Genomic DNA, 25,565 nt, shown 5'->3' with positions numbered 1-25,565 from the left:
GGTCCGGGAAGATCCCACATGCCGCGGAGCGGCTGGGCCCGTGAGCCATGGCCGCTGAGCCTGCGCGTCCGGAGCCTGTGCTCCGCAACGGGAGAGGCCACAGCAGTGAGAGGCCCGCGTACCGCAAAAAAAACACAAAAACTCCTGCCCTTGTGGACCTTGTCGTGGGGCAGGAGTACTTCCACCAGAGGGAACTGCACTGCTGTTAGCAAATAAGAGAGAGTGGATGCTACCAGCTCAGAAACAAAAGTGATCTCTGTGCTCTGCCAGTTTGAGGGTCTCACCACATCCCAGACCGACCATGCCATGAATTTTGTAAGGTATTTTCTTCCTAACTCCTCCCTCCTCAGATCTCATAGTTCTTCCTCTTGGCAGAAGTTCTCTACGTGTCCATTGATGGGACATTTCCAGCCCTAGGCATCTTCCTGTCCAGTGCATTGAGCATGTTTGCGTCTCGGGAAAGCTTCAGTGATGTGGCTTGTCCACCAGTGGCAAAGAGCAGGGATGCTGTGCACTCTGGGATGCTCTAAGCACATCCAAGTGCACCCTGGGAGTTTGAATGTGAGCCCAGGTGGCCCACAATGTGGGCGATCAGCGCTGCAGAGCCTGTTATTCTTCCCCAGCCTCCCCCTCACATGTAACTGCAGATGGAGATTATTCTCAAGGGCATTGTAGAGGAACGGCATGTCTTAAAGGGTCAAGTGGGATAAAGGAGGGGAGTTTCTACCCCTTTTTATTGATGGCAGCAGAGATTTAGATGAGCATGGGCCCAATGGACAGGGTTAAGGTCCAGTTGTTGGGTGGATAGATGGAAACTCTGGGGGTTTTATCATCACCATCATCATCATTCATTTCCTTCCTCCCACTTGCTGCCACTCTGAATCATTGCCTAGCACGGAGAGTGGTCACTACGGACTCTCAAAATAGATGCCTGGGGAAGCCCTTCACGATCTGCCAGACTCCAGTGGTTAATAATATTAGCTAGCATTTCATGAGTCTAGTCGGCCCCTGTATCCACAGGTCCACATCCAGGTTGTTTGGATCTGGAACCCGCAGATATGGAGGGCCGACTGTAAGAGACGGAACATCCTCGGATTTTGGTAGATTCGCAGTGGGTCCTGGAACCAGTCCCCTGCATATACGGAAGGATGGCTGTGTTTACCATATGTGGCTTCCTGAGCCAGACGATTTCCATGTGTTATCTAAAGTCACAGAAACCCCAGAAGGTAGATGCTATGTCTGCATCCCATTTTACAGATGAAGAAACCGAGGCTGAGAGAAGTTAAGGAGTTTGCCCTGTGCCTCACAACTGGTGGGGGTCAGAACCAAGATTCACTCATGCTTCTCTCATCACCGGGGGAAAAAGGAAAAAAAAGTTCACCAATAGGTCATATTGCACCCACTGGGCTGTTCTGGACCAAAGCTCTCCTGCTCATTCTTTCCCCATCTAAATCCTTGTTCTCTTCATCTGGAAGAGAATCCAGGTGGCAAAGATGTCCAGTAACCAAGAGAGGAGCAGTGCACATCAGAACCTGAATCCAGAGCCACCAGCATTCAGCCAGCTGCTAAGCAGCCGTCATTTTCTGTGTTGGTCCCCACAGCATCCCCAGGGGGCCGGCACAGAGAAGGGCACTGAGGCTCAGTGGGTTTGAGTGACTTGCCCAAGGTCACACAGCTTGGCAGTGGCCCAGCCTGGGTTTGAAGGCAGGTGCAGGTGACTCGCAAATGCAACCTCTTTCGGCTTCGCGCAGCTCCCTCACTGTGAGGCTGGCCGGCGGTGGACCCCAGGGGAAAAAGCCAATCACAACAGCACAGACCGCACCACGTGACCACCATGGCTAGTGTGGTCCCATTTCCACACTTGTGGGCTGTCTCCCTCTGGCTGATGGCAGATCGCGCTTTACCAGTTGTGTTTGCTCTGAGCATGGACGGAGGAACCAGCTGTTCTGCATTAGCTGGGAACGCCTAGCTTTCAGATTCCTTTATAATCCTGTCCCTTTTGATCTCAGACGGTCCAGACCCCTCCCCAAACTGCCAAACTGCAGTGCTGATGGAATTCTCACTCGTTTAAACCTTAGCCTCAAGCAGCATAATTAAGAACGAATGGCTGCCTTCCCTCCAAACGTGCGCAGTTGTTCCACTGCAGAATCGAAACGATGCTGGCCTGTTCTGTGCCTTCACTCACTCCACGAGGGCACGTGGGTGAACGTGCAGTGTCATCCTGACCTGGCTTTGAATCCTCTCTCCATCCCCTTCTACCTGCGTGATCTCAAGACAGGTGAACCCAACCTTCCTGAGTCTCGATTTTCTCACCTGTAAGAGGGAGATGATGATGTTAGCAGTGGCCAGGTGGGAATCCAAGGTCTGCCTGAGGTCCAGCTCTGCAAGCTGTCTGATATGCAGCCAGGCGTGGGCACAAAGGCTCAGGCCTGGCACCCACGTGCGTCCTCGTGTTCATCTCTCCCACCATCTAAACGTTGGGCCCAGGATGCTCAGCCATGGTGACGGCACTGAGAAGACGGAGATGGCCGGGTCTGCCGGGGAGACCACCTGGTTACATGAACGGAAGAGGCATAAGAAGAAAGCGTGACTGATTCTGGCCCCAAGTGTTCAGATGCAGCCTAGGTTTGAGTAAGAAACATGAGAAAAAGTAGTGGAATCCAGGTAGGGGCTTTCACCAAACAGTAACCCAGCCCACTAGTAACCAAGCAATCTCTCCGGCCCTGACTAATCGTACCATCAGTTCCCCTCCCTTTGGGTAAACCTAAGGAGATGGGCAGAGGAGGGCCTGATATGCGAAGCAAGGCCGGAGCCCTCTCTCCCCACCACACTTTCCTCCTAGGGTCCTTATAAAAATGAGAGATAGTAAAACACAGGGCCCAGTGCAGAGTTGGGCATTTATTACAAGTTCCCAGAACATGGGTCTCTTATTGTTCTTCTTATGATAGCTAAAAATCCTGGACAGTTATTAATTCTGGACCAAAATCATGGTCTGGCCTTTCTTGTGGTCAGTCTGTAGTTGAGCAGCCCGGCCCCCATTGCCCCTTCCTGCTGCAAGGCTGTTTGAAAAGAGCCTTGGCATTGATCAGCCTTCTTGACTGCAGTGGGCTGAAGCCACACTCTTGAGTCATCGTAGCTGCAACCTCCCTGAAGGTTCAAGTTGGAACCTTCCTCCAGAGTTCTACCTGTAGACCTCCTCTTCAACCTCACTTCCCCCACCCCATCACCAGGCTCAAACAATCTGTCCCTGACCAACCTGGTGGCCACTATAAGGCTCCCAGGCAGTTTCTGAACATGTCAGATGTCAGCTCTGACATCTGGATGGGTCCCAGCCTGGGAAATAGTCACAGAGTAGATGCCAAGGCAGAGAGCAGAGACCCAAGCCTCCTCCCACACATCTTGTCCATCTGAAGTGAAACAGCCCCACTGAGGCCAGATTGGGCATCTGAAACCCAGATTCTGGCCCTGGCCCAGTGCCCATAACACTGCTTAGTCGGAAAATGGAGAGTGGGAAAGAGGAGGCCGTTTGGTGGTGCTGGCCAGCCTTCCCAGGGTAGGGCCTGAGTGGAATCCCACATCAGTGTTTTGTTCCCTCATGGAGGAGGGATGGAAATTGTGTCCCCAAGAGCTGCCGGCTGTCTCCTGTGTCCTTTCCTCCCCCAGAGAAGGAGTGTCCTCGCTGCAATTTAATTGTGTTCATCAGTCAACATTACTTGGCAGACCCAGCCAGGGGCACAAACGTTGCCACTCCTTTCTGAGCATAAATGTGCTCTTTGAGATGCTGGAATGTGGTTTAAGGCCAAGCAATTTTTTATTATAGAGTCAATCTTTGTTTAAAAGTTTGCCACCCTGGGGAAGTTTCTACCAAGTTACTTTAAACAAGGCATTCTCTGAACACCTACAGCTAAATGGTCCCATTAATCCAAATTGCTTTGCCGGGATGCGGTGCAGCAGCCGTTCAGCAACAGGGCAGTGTCCGAGATGGGCTTCATTGAGAGCAATGGCTGCAGAACCGAGGTGCGGCTTGTCATGAATTGATCTGCCAGGAGATGCCCGCTCCCCGCGGTGTCCCCGCCTCTGTTCCTCCAGCCCCACGCGTGCACAGGGTGCTCTGCTAGTGCTTCTGTGGTCTCATTTCATCTCTCAGCTACCTGGTGAGGCAGGACCTCATCATCCCCATTGGAGAGACAAGGGATGTGAGGACTCACCCAAGGTCACTCATCTCCTGAGAGATGGAGCTCAGGCTTCAACCCACCTGTCCTTAACCACAAGCCAGGGCTTCCCAAGTCTGAGCCGCAGTGAGCCAGATGATTTAAAGGAGTACGCAGGTGAGTTTTTGAAAATGGCAGTATTTATCTATATCAACACATGTAAGGAAAAACTAGCATGCCCCAGCCTTCTGAAGTTGAAGTTTTCTTTTAAAATAATAGTTGATCTAAATAAGAAAATATTAATAAAGCAAACTACAAGGGGTGAGTGGTTCTTCAAATATTCAACAAACATTTATTGAGTGTCTACTATGTATGCCAGGCACTTTTCTGGGTGCTGGGATACAACAATAAATAAAGCATATTCATGGTGTGCCCACCACCCCACCCGGTGCTGATGAGAGAAAGAGACAATAGATAAGAGAATGGGTAATACGTAGGGTGGAAATATGTCTGAGGAAAATTACAGCATTGGAAAGAGAAGGGAGGGTGGGCCAGGAAGGCGCTTTGATAAGGTGGATATGCCAAAACATTGTGAGAAAAATGTATGAATGACCAAAAAAAGAAGAACAGCATAATGGCAGGGCTCAGCAAACATTTTTATTAAGGGCCAGATAGTAAATAAAGTATTTATTATTTTTAGGTTAGGTTTTGCAAGCTGTATGGTCTCTGTCACAATGACACAGTTCTACCACTATAGCAATAAGGTAGCCATAGACAGGATGTAAACAAATGGGCATGGCAGTGTTCCAGTAAAACTTTATATATGAAAACATGTGTTGGGCCATAGTTCACAGACCCCTGCACTAGACCATTCTGCCAGATCTCCCACATTCAGATAATGGCCTTGCCCAGAACACACCTGTCTCAACCTTTGCAGATTTAGTTCCCTATCCACCCACCCATCTTCCCAGGCATGGCCTTTCCTGCATTATCTCAGATGAGTCTGTCACCCAGGTGCCAACGTTGATGGACTCCTTACTTCAACTTTCAGGACCCTGGATAGAGAAAGGGTGGTAGATATTCCCACGGTCTTCTGGTCAACATCCTCTGGAGCCTGGCCTGATCCCCACCCAGCCGTGGGTAGCTGAACTTGACATAAAACAACAGTCTCCTTTTACTTTATTTTTCCCCAACCTGCATGGCTTACCAATACTGAACTTGAGCTAGAAAGAAGCACATGAAATCCATCTCACCCGTCAGTGTTGCCTGACCAGGGCCAGGCAGAGACATGGCAGTTTGTTCACAGAGGGGCCTACATCACTGTAGGCCTATCCAGCCCTTCATAGTATGTGTCAACCAGAGCAAATTGGATGTTCTTACCACTCAGCCTTCTCTGAATAAGCCTGTCAGAAATAGCTGGTGCCCCTTAGCACTTAAATCACCCTGCGCAACCTACCTCAATCTGAATCAAAAAGGTTAATGACATTGAATCCTGAGACTCATTGATTTCAGGACGTACCCCAGCTTCCCGCTTCCCCTCAAAGCACAAGACTCATTTGTCTTTCCTTCGCTGATCAGGCAAGTTGCTGACTAATGCCCTGAAGCCAGCTAATTCTCGAAGATTTCCCAGAGTGACTGGACACGTGTTCCTGTAGTGCTTTCTGTAAATCTGGTTGATTTTGTGTGTCTGGTTCCCCACCGTCTTTCTGCCTGGGTGTGTCTGGGCTCCCTGTCTGTAATTTGTCCCATGAGTCTGCCACAGGTTGCAATGTTGATTTGACAAAAGAGAGATGAATTTTTAACCAAGGTGATGACCACAAAATACACTCTAATGATATATCAGCTTTAGTTCCTCACTATTTATTTTTATTGAAGTATAGTTGATTTACAGTGTTGTGTTAGTTTCAGGTGTACAGTAAAATGATTCAGTTATACTCATACATATAAGTTCCTCACTATTGAATGACTGATCCATTCATATAGTCAATCTGTTGACTGACTAGTCAGCACATGCTTAGCGGAAACATACAATGTGCCAGACATTTGCTAGGACCTGCAGCTACAGCCACCAATAGGGTAGTTAACATTCCTGCCTTCATAGATTAGCATTAAATAATTATATCCTTATGACATTGTTAGGACAGAAGTTCACATACATATAATATAGGAAACCAACATGTATATAACCTTTTCTCTTCTAGGGAATCTAGAGAAAGCTTCCCTGGAGAAGTGTCCTTAAACTGAGAGAAGTAGAGAAAGAACTAATTGGGTGAAAAACAAAAAATAGGGGACGAGGGCCTCCCTGGTGGCGCAGTGGTTGAGAGTCCGCCTGCCGATGCAGGGGATACGGGTTCGTGCCCTGGTCCGGGAGGATCCCATATGCCACGGAGCGGCTGGGCCCGTGAGCCATGGCCGCTGAGCCTGCGCATCTGGAGCCTGTGCTCCGCAACGGGAGAGGCCACAACAGTGAGAGGCCCGCGTACCGCAAAAAAAAAAAAAAAAAAAAAAAAAAGGGGGACGAGTATTCCAGGCAGAGAGGGCTGCGTGTGCAAAGGCCCTGAGACATGAGGGAACATGGCCCATGCAGCAAGTTGAGAGTGTTAGGTGGACAGGGTATGGTAAGGGGATAAGCCAATAGAATGAGGCTGAAGAGGTAGGCTGACCCAGATGCTGTGGGACCCTGAGAGCCATGTTAAGAAGCCCCAGTTTATCCTAAAAGCATCAGGTTACCTGTGAAAAGTTTTTTATTGGAAAGCGCCATGATGAGATTGCTTTAGTTCTTAATCAATTGCTTGGCAGTGGGAATAAAAGGAAGGAAAAAAAGTAGAGAGCTATATCAGGCTGCTGCAAGAAGGGGAATACAATAGCTAATATTTTCTGCTAGTGGGTATATACATTATAGTTCAGGTAATTACTTTCCATCAGGCCAGTCGCCCCTGTTGTTTCGGTACAGTTATTTTTCTCTCTTTGCTGGGCCTTTCTGCCCACACGGGTTTCTTAGTCCCCAGGCCCCTGGGTTTCCTGGAGGGACACTGTAACCTGGAGCCGGACCCAGAAACCTTCTTTGTCATCTCTGTTTGGCAGAAATTTTCCAGGACTGAGGCCATGGGAAGTGTAGCAAAGGGATCAGAGTGTACACTTGCAGAGTCAGCAGAGTCTGAAGCCAGCCTATCCCATTTACTGGTCATGAAACCTTGGACAAGTTGCTCATCCTTTCCATACCCTGGTTTTCTCACCTGTCAAATGGGAACCATCAGTCTCCTACCTCAGCCTTCGCTGTGGGGCTGAAGCTGTGAAATGTGAAGTGCCTTGCCTGGCGCAGAGAAAGTGCTCAATCAATAAATGATGACAATAGGGTGACAATAGGGTAAATCCACTAGGTTGACAGTTTTTCAAGTGCAGAAACAACATCTGTTTCACTTAGGTTGTGTCTCCAGTGCTGGGGGCAGTGCCTGGCACATAGTAGGAGCTCAGTAAGTCCTTACTGAAGTAAGAAATCAGGGAGCAAATGGATCCATGGCCATCCCATGTAACACCACTGTGGCTGCAGTGCCAGTTGCCACTTATTCCCAAGTGGTGGAAGACTCGCTGATCCTTTATTGCATGTTTTTTTACTTCCATGATTATTAAAAGCATCTCAGAGTTTTTTCCTAGATTGAGGACCAGTGGAAAGGTTTTTGTCTTTACTTATTTCTTTCCACCAGAGGCATTTTCAGATCTCTCCACCATAGAAATGGAAAACATTCCAAAGAGCCAGAGAGTCCATTTCAGAAGAGCAATGAGCCATGGTGGGTTCTCGTAAATCCTAAAGTTGGCTCAGCCACTTCTCCCCTTAACTGGAGGTGCCGGCACAGATAGAGAGGAGCCCCATCTGGGGGCCCAGCAGGCCAAGGGATGGTGATATGTCACACCTGTCCGGCCACATGCTGGCTCCCCTGCAACTGGGAGAGGGTCCGATATCACATGTAATCCCCTGATGTCATAAGGCAGGTGTCTCAGTTGTTCCTATCTCCACAAGAGGGGGCTGGGAGGCAGACATAGCAGCACTTTCCCTCCAGTTTCCATGACCACACCATGTATCCTCCAGGCCTCCTTGGTGAAGCCCTTGGACTCTGAGGTCAGGTGGCCAGGTACAAATCCCTGTTCCTGTTATACGTGGACTGTCTAACCTGGCATGAGTAATTTAACCTCTCTGTACTTCTTCATTGCAAAATGGGTGATGATAACAGCACCCGTCACATGCGGTTGTTGAGAAGGCAAAATAAGAGTCAATATATGGCAGGTGCCTGGAACACATGATTTATATCTTCAGTAGCCATCATCATCATCATCATTATCATCATCATCATCATCACCATTTTTAGGTGAGCTATCCAAGCTTTGAGAAGCTCAGTTTGCTCCACTGTAAAATACAGCTACTGCTGCCTACCTTTTGGAGTGGTGCAAGGATCAAGTGAATAGTGCATACAAAATACAAAATACCAAGCATGATTCTTTTTTTTTTTTTTTTTTTGCGGTACGTGGGACTCTCACTGCTGTGGCCTCTCCCGTTGTGGAGCACAGGCTCCGGACGTGCAGGCTCAGCGTCCATGGCTCACGGGCCCAGCCGCTCCGCGGCATGTGGGACCCTCCTGGACCGGGGCACAAACCCGCGTCCCCTGCCCCGGCAGGCGGACTCCCAACCACTGCACCACCAGGGAAGCTCCGAAGCATGATTCTTATTGTAGCTATGTTATAATGACTTTTTTTCAGTTTGAAGTTTGGGGCTTCCACTGGTATTTTTTTTATTGTGGTGAAATATGTATATCATAAAATGTACCATTAGTGGCATTTAGCACATTCACAATGCTGTGCATCCACCATCACTATCTAGTTCCAAACACTTTAATCATCCCGAAAGGAAACCCTGTGCCCACTAAGTAGTCACTCCCCATTTCCCCCGCTTCCCAGCCCCTGGCAATCACTGATCTGCTTTCTGTCTCTATAGATTTACCTATTCTGGACATTTCACATAAGTGGAATCGTATAGTATATGGTCTTTTTTGTTTGGCTTCTTTCACTGACATCATGTTCACAAGGTCCATCCATGTTGAAGTGTGTGTCAGTATCTCGTTACATTTTATGGCTGAGTGATATTCCGTTGTATGGATAGACCACATTTGCTTTATCTAGTCATCTGTCAGTGGATGTTTGGGTCGTTTCCTCTTTTTTGCCTGCTGTGACTAGTGCTGCTATGAATATTCATATACAAGGGTTTTTTTGAACACCCGTTTTCAATTCTTCTGAGTATTATTGGCTTTTTAACATATGTGGTTCAGCTATGTAAGAAAAGGAAGAAACAGTAAAAAGATAAAGTAGGAAAAGAGGGATTTCGGCTTCTGTATCTGGATTTCCTTTTTCTGCCAACCTCAGCTGTTTGGGAGCCAGCAAGGGAACCAACCACAGAGAGTTTGGTCTTGGCTTTGTTCTTGAGCTCCTGGGCGCTGTCCGTGCCCCCAAGGGCCACAGCTCCCCCTGGGGAAAGCCCTGGTGACTGTAACTGGTGTGCCTGGGGAAGCCAGCTAGCCAGTCATCCTTCCCCTCCCTCAGAGGGAACAGGCAACAAGAGCTCTGGGATAATCAAGCACTTACTGTGTGCCAGGCTCTGGGCTGAGCCTTTCACATACATGATCTCATGAAGTCTTTGCCCAACTCACACAAGGAAACGGAGGCTCAGAGGGGTAAAGTAACTTACAAGATCGCACAGCAAGGAAGCAAATAAGCAAGCTTCAAACACGGTCACCCAACACAGAGTGATGTCCCTGCAGGACAGTGGCACATCTGGCTGTCACTCAGTTGGACTCATCTCAGTTGGACCTGCCCAGGTATCTGCCTTGGTGTAAAAGGGATTCTATGTACGTTTGGCAATTCCATTTCAGGGACCTTGCACAGCCTCAGGGATTTCATTCAACCTTTGTCCCTGTGTATATTAAGCGACTATTCTGTGCCAGACATGGTGCCAGCCAAGCCTTTCTCAGCTGGGGTTCCTCATCTGAACCTCAGAACACAGCAGATCATCAGAGTGACCGGGTTCTTGATTCTTGCAAGTATGGAACAAAACTAGTACCATTCCCGATACACAGGAGGGAAGCTAATTCGGGACATACAGTGGATGCCCCGGGAGCAGGGATAAGTTCTGACAGAGACATGGTCTCAGTCAATCATCGCTGTGTCTCCAGCATCTAGAACAGTACCTGACACACAGTAGGTCTAACATAAATATCTGCTGAATGGATGAGCAGGGATAGAGTGACGTGAACAAAATACACATGACTCCCCCCCTCATGCAACATACATACATCCTGTTTTACAGTTTACAATACAGTCCTCTTTAATAGTCCAAACCGTTTAAATATTCGAGGACCTCGCACTGCAAATAATTCATCAATGATCAGTGAATTTGTACCAGCACCTTTCCAGCATAGCCATGTGTGAACAGGTCTTAGGAATAGTCCCAGATGACATTTGTTAAACTTTTTTTTCTTAAGAAACACTGTCACTATAAGAACAAAAGGGGAGTGGGACTAAGGCATTACCCCTAGTAAACACATCATTACAGGAGTGCCTGTAAATGGATAGGCTTTACCCAATGAGCAGGATGCATGAATTCATGGAGAGTCAAATAAAACTGGGGCTTAAGTTACCCCCATTGAAATGGGTCCATACAACTCAGTGATACCAGTTGAAAAAGCTGAATCCGGGCTTGCCTGCTGGTGCAGTGGTTGAGAGTCCGCCTGCCGATGCAGGGGACACGGGTTCGTGCCCCGGTCTGGGAAGATCCCACATGCCGCGGAGCGGCTGGGCCCATGAGCCATGGCCGCTGAGCCTGCGCGTCCGGAGCCTGTGCTCCGCAACGGGAGAGGCCACAGCAGTGAGAGGCCCGCGTACTGTCAAAAAAAAAAAAAAAAAAAAAAAAGAATACACTGGGTGCAGCATGTCCTGATCCTCCAAAATCTCTCTTGAGCCTAGAATCTATGTCTGCTTGAGGTTTGCAAGGGTGGCTACAGCATTTTTTTTTTTTCCGTGGAGGAGTGTATGGCTTCTCTTCTGTGTTGCATCTTGACCTTGTTCCAATACCAACAGGCTAGTGAACCTGGCAGGCTGCCAAGGTGCTCAGGGACAGTCAGCTGTCCTCTGAGCTAAGTCTCACCCCAGGGCTGAAATCTGAACTGACCTAACCCTGATGTTCTGGGAGATGGAGATCCTTGTTGTATTCCACCCCCAGCAGAACGCAGACGTTAGTCCTAGAGAAGTAATAATAATAACAACGATAGTGATAGCTAGCATTTCAGTCTTCTGTGGGCTAAGCTACTCAACCTAGAGTGATCCCTGTTGCTCTCCCCTGCCCACCAGTCATTACCCCACTTCTGATACCAGTTTCTGTATCAGCCAGGATTGTTCAGTTGCAAGCAACAGTTAATGCCCTCTTATTTCATTTAATCCTCATAGCCACCCCATAAAGCGTAAGTATTGTTATCATCCTCCGTTTTTTGGGTTTGTTTTTTTTTTTGCGGTACGCGGGCCTCTCACTGTTGTGGGCTCTCCCGTTGCGGAGCACAGGCTCTGGACGCGCAGGCTCAGCAGCCGTGGCTCACGGGCCCAGCCGCTCCGCGGCGTGTGGGACCTTCCCGGACCGGGGCACGAACCCGTGTCCCCTGCATCGGCAGGCGGACTCTCAACCACTGTGCCACCAGGGAAGCCCCCATCTTCAGTTTTAAAGAAGAGGAAATTGAGCTTCAAATAGATGAAATGACCTGCCCAAGGCCACACAGCTCATAAGTGGTGGAACCAGAACTTGAACCTACATCTCTCTGTATTATTTTAACCACTTCAAATACTGATGTGTTAGTGTTGGTGCATTGGGGACACTTGTCTGGTGACTTGTTATGGATCATAGGTCATTGCCATCATTTGAACCCAGGGGAATGTGAAATGGTGTAAAATATCTGTTTTTAGCCATACACACAGAAGGAAAGTTGAACTTGTCAATACAGATCAGTTTAGTTTAATACTCATTTATACTCTATCCCTTGCCAGTTGAACTGACACTGAGCTGATTCTTGCAAAAACAGGCAGGAATTGACCAGGCAAATGTGTAGGAAAGGTGTCGCCAGCATAAGGGACAGTACGGAAAGGCCCTCATTCTGGAATGCAGCACATGTGTGCAGAGCAGTTTCTGTGGGCCACTCTAAAACAGGCATGAGGACCCAAAGAGGAAGAGGCATGTGGCTGCTAGAACCTGCCCTGTTTCAGGTCTGTGGGGAAAGAGAGACGAATCAGACAAGGTTCATGTCCTCAGGTAGCTTACAGTCAAGGGAACTGAACATATATAACTTATAAATGGGAACACAGGCATATAAGAGTTAAAATGTCACAGCTTGATAGAAGATTGGTAAGGAGTGGGAATGCCTTCCCTCCAGCATTTCGAAGCAAAGGATCTAAGGACTTCCTTCTGAAGGCTCCCTTTTACTGAACACCTACTATGGACCAGGTACTGTGTGTGCCATACCCCCAACACACAGGCAACTCAGAGGGCATTGTCATTCCTATTTTGCAGATTAGAAAACTAAGACTCAGCGAGCTTGCTTAAAATTAAACAGCAAGAAAGTGGCAAAGATCAGAGAGAAACTTCTACAACACCTTTCTAAAAACAGCTTTCATTGCAGCGAAGTTTTGGCTTTCCCACATAAATCACATTTACTTTTAAGATTCAGTCTTTTGATGTCCTCCAAAGGAGGGCTTGTCTTGTCCTCCTCAAAACCAAATCAAATAACTGGCTGTAATCAGTCGTTGTAAAGGGATGCAGAATTTAGTTAACCAAATGTTCTGCTCATTTGAGATGTCTCGTGGCATATGAGGACAACCAGATTTCAGAGAATTAAAATACAATCCAACAGACTTCACACTCACACACACGCGTGCATGTGCAGCTGAATGGCAATTCAGTTCTTCATTCATGATTCCAGTAGTGTTCTTGTATCAGGCTCGGCCTCTGGGTGCTGATTCTTGTCAGTTACCTTTCCATTACAGCCGTCTGGAGGAAGGGCTGCCGTGTTTAGAGTTCCCACTGATGGAAAGTCAGATAAACTGCCTCTTAGAATGGCTGATGTATGCTTAAAATGAAAAATGTGTGTTTTACAAATGTTCTGTGAAAGCGTTGAGGCTTTGAGAAATGGTTTGCCAGTTCCTAGAAATGCAGTGAGCATGTTTTAATTCTGTGTCATTTTCACCAGTAACAAAAAGATGCATCCAATTAAAAGCAATTGGGTTTTATTATCCAGGTGGTTATCTAGTTTGTTGTCTGCCTGTATGGAGGGGAAGAGCTGTCCCCTGGTGCCTCCAGAATGCTTTGTGCTTTAGTTCACCTGGTGTTTCACCCCCTATCCCAAGAATCTCCCTGTTTGTCTGCCTTCCCCACTGTCCCCACCACTAGAGGACAGGTACCATGACTGCCTTACCCACTGAGGTTCCAGGGGTCTGGCATCTGACCTATCAGACTGGGAAATCATGTTTCCCAGGGGAGCAGACGGAACTTGCAAAGTCTTAAAGTCATGAAAGGGCACAGAACGTTTAGAGAACTTCAAGTAATCTCGAAGACTGAACGGGCAGAACCAGCTGACAACCCACTTTCTAGCCTTGCTAAGGAGTTAGGACACTGTCCTGCAGGGGATGGAGAGCCACCAAGGATATTAAGTAGAAGAAGGGGCACGATCAGTCTTACGTTTTAGAAGATCTTACAACTGCTTCCCCGAGGATGGATTAGAGTGGAGTCTAGAAGCTGGGGCTGCATTTTATCCAGTTCACTTTTCCTCAGGTACCCAACTATGGCTGTAATTATGCCCCCAGGGTCCAGGAAGAATTACAGGATCTAGCTTTCCCTGTATCCTAGCACTCAGGTCTCGCTGTGAGTTTCCACTACGTTTGGATCAGGGGTTGCCTTCTCTTATCTCCAGTTGCCTTTGCTCTTGCCTCTTCTTCAGGGAGCCCTGAACTTGGCCTTTCCTCTGGTTGTTCTGGAGTTCTGGCCTTCCTGAGAGATTTCCTAGCAGATAAGAAGACTTCGTTAAGGCTCAAGCATGAACCATCTGGAAAGTCGAGGACAGTGATGGCAGTGTCTCTCCCCAACCCAAAAAGAAATAAGCCTTATGGAAAAATGGGTCTGAATCCACTTGTGAGATGGAGTGCAGTGAGAGGAATCAGGTGGCTGGGGTCAGATTATAGACGGCACCACAGAAAGGCCCACACCCCGGACAGACGGCTTTATCTATATGAACTCCTATGTGCAACATATGCTCCACAACAATCCCCTTGGAAGGAAGTAGGAGGCTTCAGAAGGTGGCTGCGGTTTCCTCTGCTTGTTTCCTGGCTCTTTCTAAAGAAATGAAGCACATTCTTGTAGCCTGTTCACCACGAGGAAAGCAGGATTGAAAAGAGCCTGCACTCTTGACCTGGGGTGCTGAGGTCCAAATCTCAGCTCCGCCTCTTCTAAGACTTTGGCCAAATTGTTAAATCTGTGTGTCCCACTTTATTCACATATAAACTAGTACCTGCTTGATGGGGTTACTGTGAAATTAAAAGAAGGAGGAGCACTTAGCACTTTGCAGGCAACAAAAGGCATGTTTTCTACCCTCATTATCATTGTTTTCTGCCCCACATCTCTCCCAGGTCACAGACACAGGGAGCAGCATTCCTGGCAGATGGAATGGGATGGGCAAAGGCACAGATGTAGAAGTGAATGCCTGTGCTCTCCGCCCTCGGGGGCTGAGCCCGTCCCATGGGGCGGGCACTGTGCTGAATCACTGTTGAGCACCTACTGAGTACCGGGTCCTGGAGGAACAGAATGGAATTAGACCCAATGCCTGCTCACCTTATGACTCTAGCCAGGCTCCTGAAAAGTATCGTCCAAGGTGCCTGATTGAAAATCCCGGGGCTATTAGCAGACAGATGGGCACCAGCTGGAACAGCTGCCCCGAGTACTGAGGAGGATAGTTCTCTGCCGTGCCCCCCACACCCCTTGCTGCTTGACAGAAGGTTCATTTGGGTCCCACTGGCTGTTGGTACCATGGGGAAACCAGAAGGCCCCTGCTCAGACCTGGCCAGCCTGCTGGAGAAGCCCACCAGCCTCCCCACCTCCATCCCCTTTACAGTTTCCTTCTCCCTGCCCACACCACTGGTAGCCAGCTGGTCAGTTCCTGTGCAATGATGTGAGCCCCAGCCAGGCCCTCGACCCTTGGGGCAGCCTCAGTCCACGTAATGAGTCTTTCTGAAAGCAAAGAGAGACTCAAAAGCATCCTTTGCATGAACATTTCCACATCTGGGAATTTAATCCTACAAAAATCTATCATACCCACATGTGGAAAGATAAATGTGCGAGGATGTTCGTAGGAGCAATACCTGCAAGCAGGGAGGCGAATGAGGAAACAACCTAAATGTCCATCACTAGGGGATCGGCTGTGCCCATTCCACAGGAGGCTGTGTGGCCATTAAAAGGATGAAGTCTGGGGCTTCCCTGGTGGTGCAGTGGTTGAGAGTCCGCCTGCCGATGCAGGGGACACGGGTTCATGCCCCGGTCTGGGAGGATCCCACATGCCGCAGAGCGCCTGGGCTCCTGAGCCATGGCCGCTGAGCCTGCGCGTCCGGAGCCTGTGCTCCATGACGGGAGAGGCCACAACAGTGAGAGGCCCGCGTTCCACAAAAAAAAATAAAAAAATTAAAAGCCACGAAGATGCATATTCCCGTTTCTGTAATAAAAAATGGATATAAATACTACAGCATCTACTTCATAGGGTCGACATGAGGAATAAGTGAGTTAATAGGTGCAAAGTGCTTAAAATAGTGTCCCCACATAGTAGGTACTCAAGTGTTAGATGGTGTTGTTGCCTCTGCTGTAATTTCATGATCTTGCTGTAGCCTGAGTTTCATAGTTATAATTTTTTTTTTTTTTTTTTTTTTTTTTGCGGTATGCGGGCCTCTCACTGTTGTGGCCTCTCCCGTTGCGGAGCACAGGCTCCGGACGCGCAGGCTCAACAGCCATGGCTCACGGGCCCAGCCGCTCCGCGGCATGTGGGATCCTCCCAGACCGGGGCACGAACCCGTGTCCCCTGCATCGGCAGGCGGACTCTCAACCACTGCGCCACCAGGGAAGCCCCCATAGTTATAATTTTAAAAGCACAGGAGATGGTTACAGTTGGCCTTCCCACCATCGTGGTTTTCTGTACTCGGGTTTATCGTAGAAAGATGGAGGATGACGTTTCTCCTGGGGTCACACATCCCGTGGCAGATCCATGTGCTCAGAACCATCTGATTTTAAAATGAAAACTTCTGTGTCCTGGGCACCCCCTCAGTCCTGGGCACCCCGAGGCAGATGGCCACTCTCCATATGCCTTTGGTGGCCCAGTTGCTTTAGGAGGAATACGGACAAGGCATCATTATTGCTTTTCACATGTCATAGGAGAAGACATAAAAACGGTACGTCAGGATGGAATATTTTTTAGCCTTATAAAGGATAGAAATTCTGACCCATGCCACCACATGGAGGAACCTTGAGGACATTGTGCCATGTGAAAGAAGCCAGTCACATAAAGATAAATGCTGTATGATCCCACTTATGTGAGGTCCCTAGAGTTTGACTACTCTGAATATTCACAGAGACGGAAAGTAGAAGGATGGTTGCCGGGGGCAGGGGGATGTGGGGAGTTGTTGTGTAACGGATTCAGAGTTTCAGTTTTGCAAGATGCAAAGAGTTCTGGAGATGGATGGTGGTGATGGTTGCACAACAATATGAATGTTCTTAATACAACTAAACTGTACACTTAAGATGGTCAAGATGGCAAATTTTATGTGTATTTTGCCACCATTTAAAATTTGAAAAATAGAAGGGTACATCAGCTACCACAAATATTGTTGCACAGGGTAATGCAAAGATGGTACTTAAATTGAACATATATAGGAAATAACTGTACAGATGATACGCTAGTGGAAGAAGTTGGGGAAATACTGTAGTATATTCTGAGCTCAGATTGAAGGTGCCTCAATGCTCAGCTTGCCCGATTCCACAGGCCTCCATCCACTGCCTCTCACGCACACTTTGCTCCACAAATGGCCCACCCACTGCATCCAGGAGGGCTAAATCCGGTGCCCTCTGGGGTCTGGGCATACCTGGCAGCATCAGGGGTTTGAAATCCTGACATTCACTCAACTCTTTGCTGAACTTTGCTTTAGCGCCGTCAGCCTCACCATCAGCCAGGAACACCTTTGGCAGCGTCTTAGCATCCCGTATCAGGGAAGGGGTATTGGGGTGGGCAGGAGGGACCCAGAGGAGGGCAGTTGGTTCTGTGATGGGCTCCTTCCAAGTGGGACTGAGCAGGTCCCATCGCTCCTTGCCCTGCCACTCGCTGCCTGCAGACAGGCTGGGCTGTGACTGGACTTCTGGGCACCCGAGGACCTAAGAGCTCTCCCCCTTCTTCCTGGGTGTCTTCATGCCCAGAGCTACATGCGTATCTGACACACACAGCAGTGTGGTGGTCCTCTGGGAGCCAGTTCATAACTGTGACGCCAGCTGGGAGACTGTAGACAGGTTCCCTTCTGTGGAGCATCTCCCAAACCATGCTCTGCAGAAAATTCGTGGGTATGACGCACAGGGAGCTTTCCAAGTTCAAATCCGGTTGGGTCTTTATACTGCTGTCCTCAGTTCAAAATGTCTTAAGCTTCTGATGCTCACTATGGCAATAATAATACTATTAAATAGCAGTTAACCTTTATCAAGGGCTTACTGTGGGCTGGGTGCTACTGCACGGGTCTTACATGCATTATTTTATTTAATACTCCCAACACCTGAGGCTTACTGAGATGAAAGTAACCTGCCTGAAGTCTGGGCTCTCAGGAAGAGACCGTGGGGAGAAGATGAAGAGGAAGAGAATTAACTACCAATATTCATGCTTGGCTTGAAGCAGCACTTCCTAAACTTTAAAGGGCACACACATGCCCTGGGAGTCTTGTTAAAAGGCAGATTTTAACTCAGTATGTCTTGGGTGGAGCCTGAGGTAGGGCGTGTCTAATAGCAGTGGGCTAATGCTGCTGCTCCCAAGACCAGGCTCTGAATAAGGAGGCAGTGGAACACATGTGTGTTTTCTCTTGTACCTGGGATGGAATTCATTCACTCATTCATTCATTCGTTCATCCATCCATCCATTCATTTGTAGAAGCCATCTAGTAGCAAAGAACACGAGCTTTGCATTTGGAACCAGGTTCCAATCCTAGTTCTGCACTGTTCACTAAATGGGTGTTTTCTCTGAGTCTCAGTTGCCCATCTGTAAAATGGGAATGAAACTCGCATTTTAGAGACCTTTGTGATTATTAAATGCAATAAATTGTAGCAAAAGTCTGCCCTGGGGCTTAGGGCATGGTGGACATTTCATAATGGTGGTGCTTCGGGAGCTCATCTTGCTATTCATGTATTTCCTTCTAACCGAGGTTCCCACATGGTTCCAAGAAGTTTATTTACATTAAAATAAATGTATTTATTAAAACAAATTATTTACTGTCATATTTATTTACTTACATATTCCCATAAAGATGTCCCAGTGGCTCCAAAGGCCACAGTGATGGGTCCCAGAGGCCCACCATGAATCGGAGGAACTGGCATAGACGTGTCTTCTGATAAGTTCCACAAAAAGTGGAAGGAAATTGTGGAGGAGACAGACACAAGTGATGAGCTGTGGAATTCACTTGGCAAATGACTCCACCAGAAAGGAGTGAGAAATGCGTGTGAGGGGGAGAGAGTGGGAGAGAGCAGGGAACTGGGTAAAATGACAACAGATCACAAGCTGTTAATTATCCAGAGGGAACTAAATATTATGTAGGCAATTACCAACAGGCGTCGGAAAGCCCCATAGGGAAACCTGGTCCTCAGCCGAATTGTCTCCCCCTGCAGAAGGGCTGGGGGACAGGTTTTAGATCACGGGGCAGACTCTTCACCCAGGGAGGGGGAGGCAGGGTCCCCTCCGTGTCCAGCCCAGCCAGGACCCAGCGCTGTGCTTTGAAAATCGCTTTACCCACAAGCTCTGGGCCTGGAATCCGCAGCCCCCTCCCTGTCTGCGCTCCCTCCCCTAAGATGTCATCTTTTGAGACGATTTCATGTGGAAGCATCGCTAAGTAAATTCGCTAAATGCCTATTCATCCCCGTCAGATGGGGTCGCAGTGAAGCGGTAAATGTGACAATGGCCCCAGCTCGGGGCCCTGAAAAGCGCTTTCTGGGGCTGCTAAATGGAGCCTCAGCCGCTGACCCTGGGAGGCCTGAGGCTTCGTGAGAGGGGGCCCAGGAGCCCCGGCCCGGCCCCTTCAATCCTGCCGCTCTGAGGCCGCTCAGAGAGGCCCCTCTTTATTATTCCTGCTGCCAGGGACCCATTCAGAGGTTAACTTGTCCCGGTATTCATCAGGAGGACAATAATGAACTGTCGCAGAGAGTAGAGAGGGGGTTGGTAAACAGGAACTGCTAAGACGCGGAGATGGAACGGGCCTCTGTGGTTTGGAAAGAGAGATTGCTTTCATTTCCTTCGCAGGCTGGTTTAGTTTCCACCTCTCCAGCGACTTCAAGAGGCCCTCTGCCCACAGCAACCCGTAACTGGGAGGGAAGCACGCGTGGGCTTTACGTCGCCTGTTTGCGGAGATGCTCCACGTACGCACGGACACGTGGACTTGGCCTTTTGCCTGCGTCCCTGGGGTTCGCCTCTGTGCGCATCCGCAGGACTAAGCCTTCTGTGTTTGTGCCTGGGCGGGTTTACCTTGCTGTAGGCACACGGGGTTTTTCTGGCATCTGTGGCCACTAGAACGGCAGGTTTTGAAGTGGTGTTGATTTCTGTAAACTAGTACGGGATGTCGGCAGTGCTCGTTTCCACTGCAGCATCTGTTAACTTCTCTGTCCCCCTCCGCTGAAATTATGAGTTGGTCAACAACAGTTGTCCACCCAGAGAGCAGGGGCTTGGAGTGGCGCGACCGCAGGTGATGCAGGGAACTGAAGGAGGGGGTGAGGGGTGAGGGGTGAGGGCGGCCCTGACCGGGTGGTGGGAGGCCAAGAGCAGAGCAGCTCGCATTTATTGTGCACCTACTGAATGCCCTTTAGGTCCACCCAGTTATGCATCAGTATGTATACCTACTGTGTAAAGGGCAGCCAGGTGAAGGCCACCACTCAGGTTGAATGACTTACCGTAGGACACACAGCTGGGTCAGGAGTGGAGCTGGGATCTGTCCCCAGCCCTTTCTGCTTCTAGAGCACAGGCATCGCTTTCTTAGGCACCCACCTGCCCCCCAAAGTCTAGCCTCCTTTCTCTTCCCAGAGATGTGCCTTCACCGTTTCTCCCAATTTGAAACAATGGTTGACTCTTTCCTTCTAAGTAAAAATCCCTGAGCAGAGAAGCCAGATGATAAAGGAGCCGTCACTTCAGCACCATTTACCTGTTTGGGTTTATTCAGCGTCAGAGGCAACTGCGTTTCTGGCAGATGGAGACCCCGTGTGACTGCCTTTTAAAGTACTGTCTCAGCTGTATGCACAAGCCGATTAGCTGTGACTACAGTGCTAGTGCTGAGATTGATGGCGATAAATCTGGGATAACAATGCTGGGAACAATGCCACCCGTTGGCATCGCACTTCGTATTTCTTAAAGCTCTCTCAGTCAGCCTGGGGGTTATGGATTCATTCATTCATTCATTGGCTCATTCATTCCTCAATTTGAAGGAGTCATTTGAAGGAGTCAGTTGAAACTCATCTCACCTTGAGTCATCCATTCATCCAACAAACAGTAATGTACCTCCTAGTATGTGCCAGTGATGAGTGAGTTTCATTAGGTTCTGTCCTCACGGAGCTTACATCCTAATGTAAGCAAATACGGCTCTTTCAGATGGTGATGAGCTCATGCTGTAAATACAGTGATGTGATGGGGGTGGGGGGAGGCAGGTGCTACTTTAGGTTGGGCAGCAAAAAAAAAAAAAAAGAAAAAGAAAAGCTTCTCTGAAGAGGTGACATTTGAAAGGAGACCTGGATGACAAGAGCAGACATGGAAATATATGGGGTAGAATTTCCCAGGCACGGCAAGTGCAAAGGCCCTGAGGTTACTCTGTATCTGGCATTGACGTATTCACTGATGCCTTACTGTTTGCCAAGCCCAGTGTTGGGCACTGGAGGTTCCAAAACAAATAAGGTACTATGCTTATTCTCAAGGAGTTCACAGCATATGGAGTATGTAAGAGACAAACAGTCCATTTTAGCATACTGTGGTAAGCTCAATGATGGCGACACATGAAAGAAGATGCCTTACCTACCTGCATGGTGTGAAAGAAGGAGAGGACCCAGTTTCTGTGACAAAGAAGGGAGCCAGGACACAAAGTCTCCATGATTTCTGGAGGACCCTGACTTTCCTCTCGGTTTGCTTCCACAGGACAAATGACCAGCTGGTGGCATTTCTCTCCCGATACCGAGATATGAATTTCTTGAAGTCACACGGCCGGGACAATGCAAGGTAGTATATCCTCCCCCTACCCTTGTGCAAAAGGGAAATGAAAATCTGAGTGATCATTTGGGGGCTTCCTTCTAGGCTGGTTTGATGCAGCCAGAGAAAAGTTGGGGATGGCAGAGAGGCCTGGCATGGATGGGCCTTGGCCCTTTCTTTGTAGCATCTGAAATGGTGCCTCCTGACAGCCAGGGACAGAGATAACAGTGAATGTGTCTCATTGTGTCATAGTCCTTTACACCTTTTCCCCCAAGCCCTTTCATGAGTCCATTATCACATTATGGCTGTCCTTCAAGGAAACTAGGGTAGTCATTTTAATACCCAATTTATTGGTAGGAAGACTAAGGCCCATAGTTTAAGTAAATGATGTCCCCAGATCATTCATTCGGTCAGCCAGTCATTCAACAAATATTCACTTAGTGCCAAGCATGTGCCAGGCACCCTTCTAGAGGAGAGCAAGACAAAATCCTCACTCTCATGGAATTTACCTTCTAGCAGGAAAGGGTCTCATACCAGCATGGAGTTGAACTCAAGTATCCCGACTCCCAGCGCTGTGCCCTCACCATTGCCTCACTCTTGCTGCCTAAGACGTTGGCAGGGATTTGAGGCACCAGAAACCCAACCTGGATCTTTGTGCCTCTCTCACTTACACTGAGCAAAGCCAAACAGCATCACTACAGTCCCGCTTTGAGCTGAGTCTAAATCTCCGTGGCCAGAGATCAGCTAGAAGGGACACAGTCTTGAGCACCCTCTGTAGGAGGGACCACAGGATCCGCTCCACCATCTGGACATAAAACACTGCCCAGGATCACTCTGCCATCTTAGAGCCTTTTCCTAGCGTTGCATTCAGAGTTTAATCTGGCAGCTCACAGGATACCTTTAGCGTGTTAATGTGTTTTGTTTGGCCTTCGTGCTGGTTTTGTTTTGTTTAATTCAGGTGCTTCATTTGAAAGTTAATAGCCCCATTTAAAAATAGCAATATTTCCCAGGGAAATCCAGATTTCCAGCTCATCTTAAAAGAGCCAAAGGTCCACTAAATCTGTGCTTGAATTTCCTCATGGAAGTTATGATCTGGATCTTAGACAAAGCCCACGTTCTACAGGTTGCTGCAGTCCTTGCTGCCCTCTCCCCTAGCTCACCCTGTTGGCATTTCAGTTTGCCATCGCTGCTGTAGGTGTTCTCTGCCACTGCCAGTGGAGGTGTCATTTTAGCTGTTTCTGTGATCCACTTTACCCAGATATCCACAGAAGGGATCCACAGAAGCAAGCAGCGAGCTCCATTTCCTGAGCTTTCAAGAAGTAACCCCAGAATCCTTGGGTTGTATCATTTTCCTTAACTTTAACTTTGATTGCATCCAGCTGTCTATTTCTAGATTGGGCCTGTCCTACTGGCAGCCTGCATTCTTTACACTTAAAAGGAGCCCCCAGACTTGAAGATCCTCTGTAAATTAGCACAGATTAATATAGCATGCTCTGGCCACTACACTGAAGAGGCCTGGTGGATAAAGAAGAATTGTAGACATATAGTGGACTGTGTTCCTGCTAAGTGCACATCGCTCTGCTGGGCCCTTTTCACACGGGATCCAACTTTATTCTTACAGTCACTCCATGTAAAAATACGTATTATTATCTCCATTTGTCAGGAGAAGAAAGGGGGGCTTTGGGAGCCCAAATGATTTTCCCAAAGTCACACAGCTGGTAAGTGCTAGAGTTTGAACCCAATTCTCTGGCCCCAAAGCCCATGGAAGCAGGGTGGAGCTGAACAAGATTCCATGGAGGTGCTAAGTTATCAGAACTAGACCAGATATTGGTATCCCCACCCTTAGGTAGAGAATGAAGATGCTTCTTCACTTCCAGGTAACTTATAATACATGTTTTGTGCAAAGTCATATCATTAGAAGGAATCCACTGTAAGTTGATAGACTTGTGTCTGAATTACATCCACCCTAGTATTGTTGTTTCAGCCTGCTCAGTATTTATTCTCTATCTACTATTTCCAGACCCTGTGCTAGGAACTGGCTACAACACAGAGGTTAAAATCATGAGGTTTTGAGGTCATACCTCCTGGGTTGAAGTTCTGATCCACCACGTCCTGTCTGTGTTTCACTGGACTGGTGACTTAACCTCTCTGAGCCGGTTCCCTTATCTGTACAATGGAAGCATTAATGGACTTATACACACGAGATTGTTGGAAGGATTAAATGAGATGTTGTATATAAAGCATTTGGCATATCGTAAATGCCCTATGAAGATGATGATGGTGATGGTGGTGGTAATGATGATGTCATTGCCATGATAAACATTGGACTCAAATATTGCAGGTGGGAGAAATAAATAGATGGTGTATAGGCCAGAGTTGTGCCTCTGGGTGTATGAGTACATCTTGTCCAGTTGATGTGCATCAGCAGTTGACAGGTGGTACCCAAACGGCACAGCGGGATAAAGACGCAGACTAAGGAGTTGCTGCTTGCCTCTCCCTCTAAAACCCTAAAACCCAAGGCGCTCTGGGCAAAACAGCTCACAAGTTCCAGCACTCACGCATGAGTCCTCAGCTGGGATTCTCTCACTTAGATGAATTCAGGAGATTAATTTAGAATTAATTCAATAGTAAAATGAGCCATCAACGGTGACTTTCTCCTCTTTGTCAGTTGAGGCCTCACCTGCTGAGTGAACAAACCTAGCCACGCCCATCTTCCCTCATGTCTCCCACGGGTGCAGCCTGGGTGGGGCTTCGCTCTGGCTCCGCACTGACGGCATGTTAGGAAGGACCCTTTTTGGTGGGAAGTGACAGAGACTCAGCCCAAACTCGCTTAAAGGGTAAAGGAAGTTATTGGGTGATGCAACTAAAACATTAGTATCTGACTTCAGACATAGCTGCATCAAGCAGTTCAAATGATATCATCAAGCCCAGACTCTCTGTTAATTCTTTTTTTTTTTTTCTGGCTGCTTAATTATTTCTTATTATTTCTGGAGAGGGTTAAAGTAAAATAAACACATCACATCAAATAGCCAAGTAGTTCACTGGCAGGAATCTTTTTTTAAATTAATATATAACCAACATATATTAGTTTCAAGTAAGTGATATAACAATTCAATATATGTATATATTGTAAAATGACCACCACAATAAGTCTAGTTAATATCCATCATCACCCATGGTTACACTCTTTTTTCTCGTGATAAGAACTTTTAAGATCATAGCAAATTTCAAATAAGTACAACACAGTATTGTTAACTGTAGCCACCGTGCCGTACATTACATCCCCGGAGCTTACTTGTTTTATAACTGAAAGTTTGTACCTTTTAACCACCCTCACCCATTAACTTCTGTTAGTTCTCTTTCGCTTTGTGTTGGTTTAATTTTCTGGCTCCAGACGGTGACCCTTCTCAACATATTAGCCTCATTTTACTGGTAAGGTAACTGAGACTCAGAGAGGTGAAGTAACTTGCTTAAGCTCACGCAACTAGGGCAGGGTTAGGACTCAAACCTAAGTGAGTGTGTCCCCAGAGCCCAAGCTCAAATCCCTGCATGATGCAGCCTCTCTGTGTTCTGGTCCTGCTTTCCTCCAATATGCTGGGTGGCTTTGAGGCAGCCACTCTGCTTCTCTGGGCTTCATTTTCTCCCTTTGAAAAACAAAGTGGTTGAATGACATGATCTCCAAATGCCTTCCCATTCTGATGCTTCCTGCTTCGGGACCAGACAGTGTGACAGAGGCAGAGAGTTTAGAAGACAGAGAGATGGAGAGGGACAAAAGCAAGCAGTGAGATACCAAATAGGCCACAGGGCGCCTTCGTTTTTAATTCCACATGGCTCCTGATAGCAGTTTTGACCTTCCGTCCCCAACTTCAGCCTTTAGCAGCCAATTTGGACT

General features: G+C 48.0%; 1 protein-coding gene across 1 annotated transcript in view; it reads left to right on the top strand.

The window, feature by feature from the left end:
• The window catches only part of XYLT1 (xylosyltransferase 1), a 302,348-nt gene that overhangs the window by 235,341 nt on the left and 41,442 nt on the right, over nucleotides 1-25,565 (top strand). The window contains exon 6 of the mRNA XM_081255416.1: nucleotides 21,623-21,703. Within this exon, the coding sequence (XP_081111542.1) occupies nucleotides 21,623-21,703 (81 nt within the window). The remainder of the gene's footprint in view (nucleotides 1-21,622; nucleotides 21,704-25,565) is intronic.

This window comes from Mesoplodon bidens, assembly GCF_964165515.1.
Source record: "Mesoplodon bidens genome assembly, chromosome: 15".
NCBI lineage: Eukaryota > Metazoa > Chordata > Mammalia > Artiodactyla > Ziphiidae > Mesoplodon > Mesoplodon bidens.
This window is presented reverse-complemented; position numbering and strand designations above follow the sequence as displayed.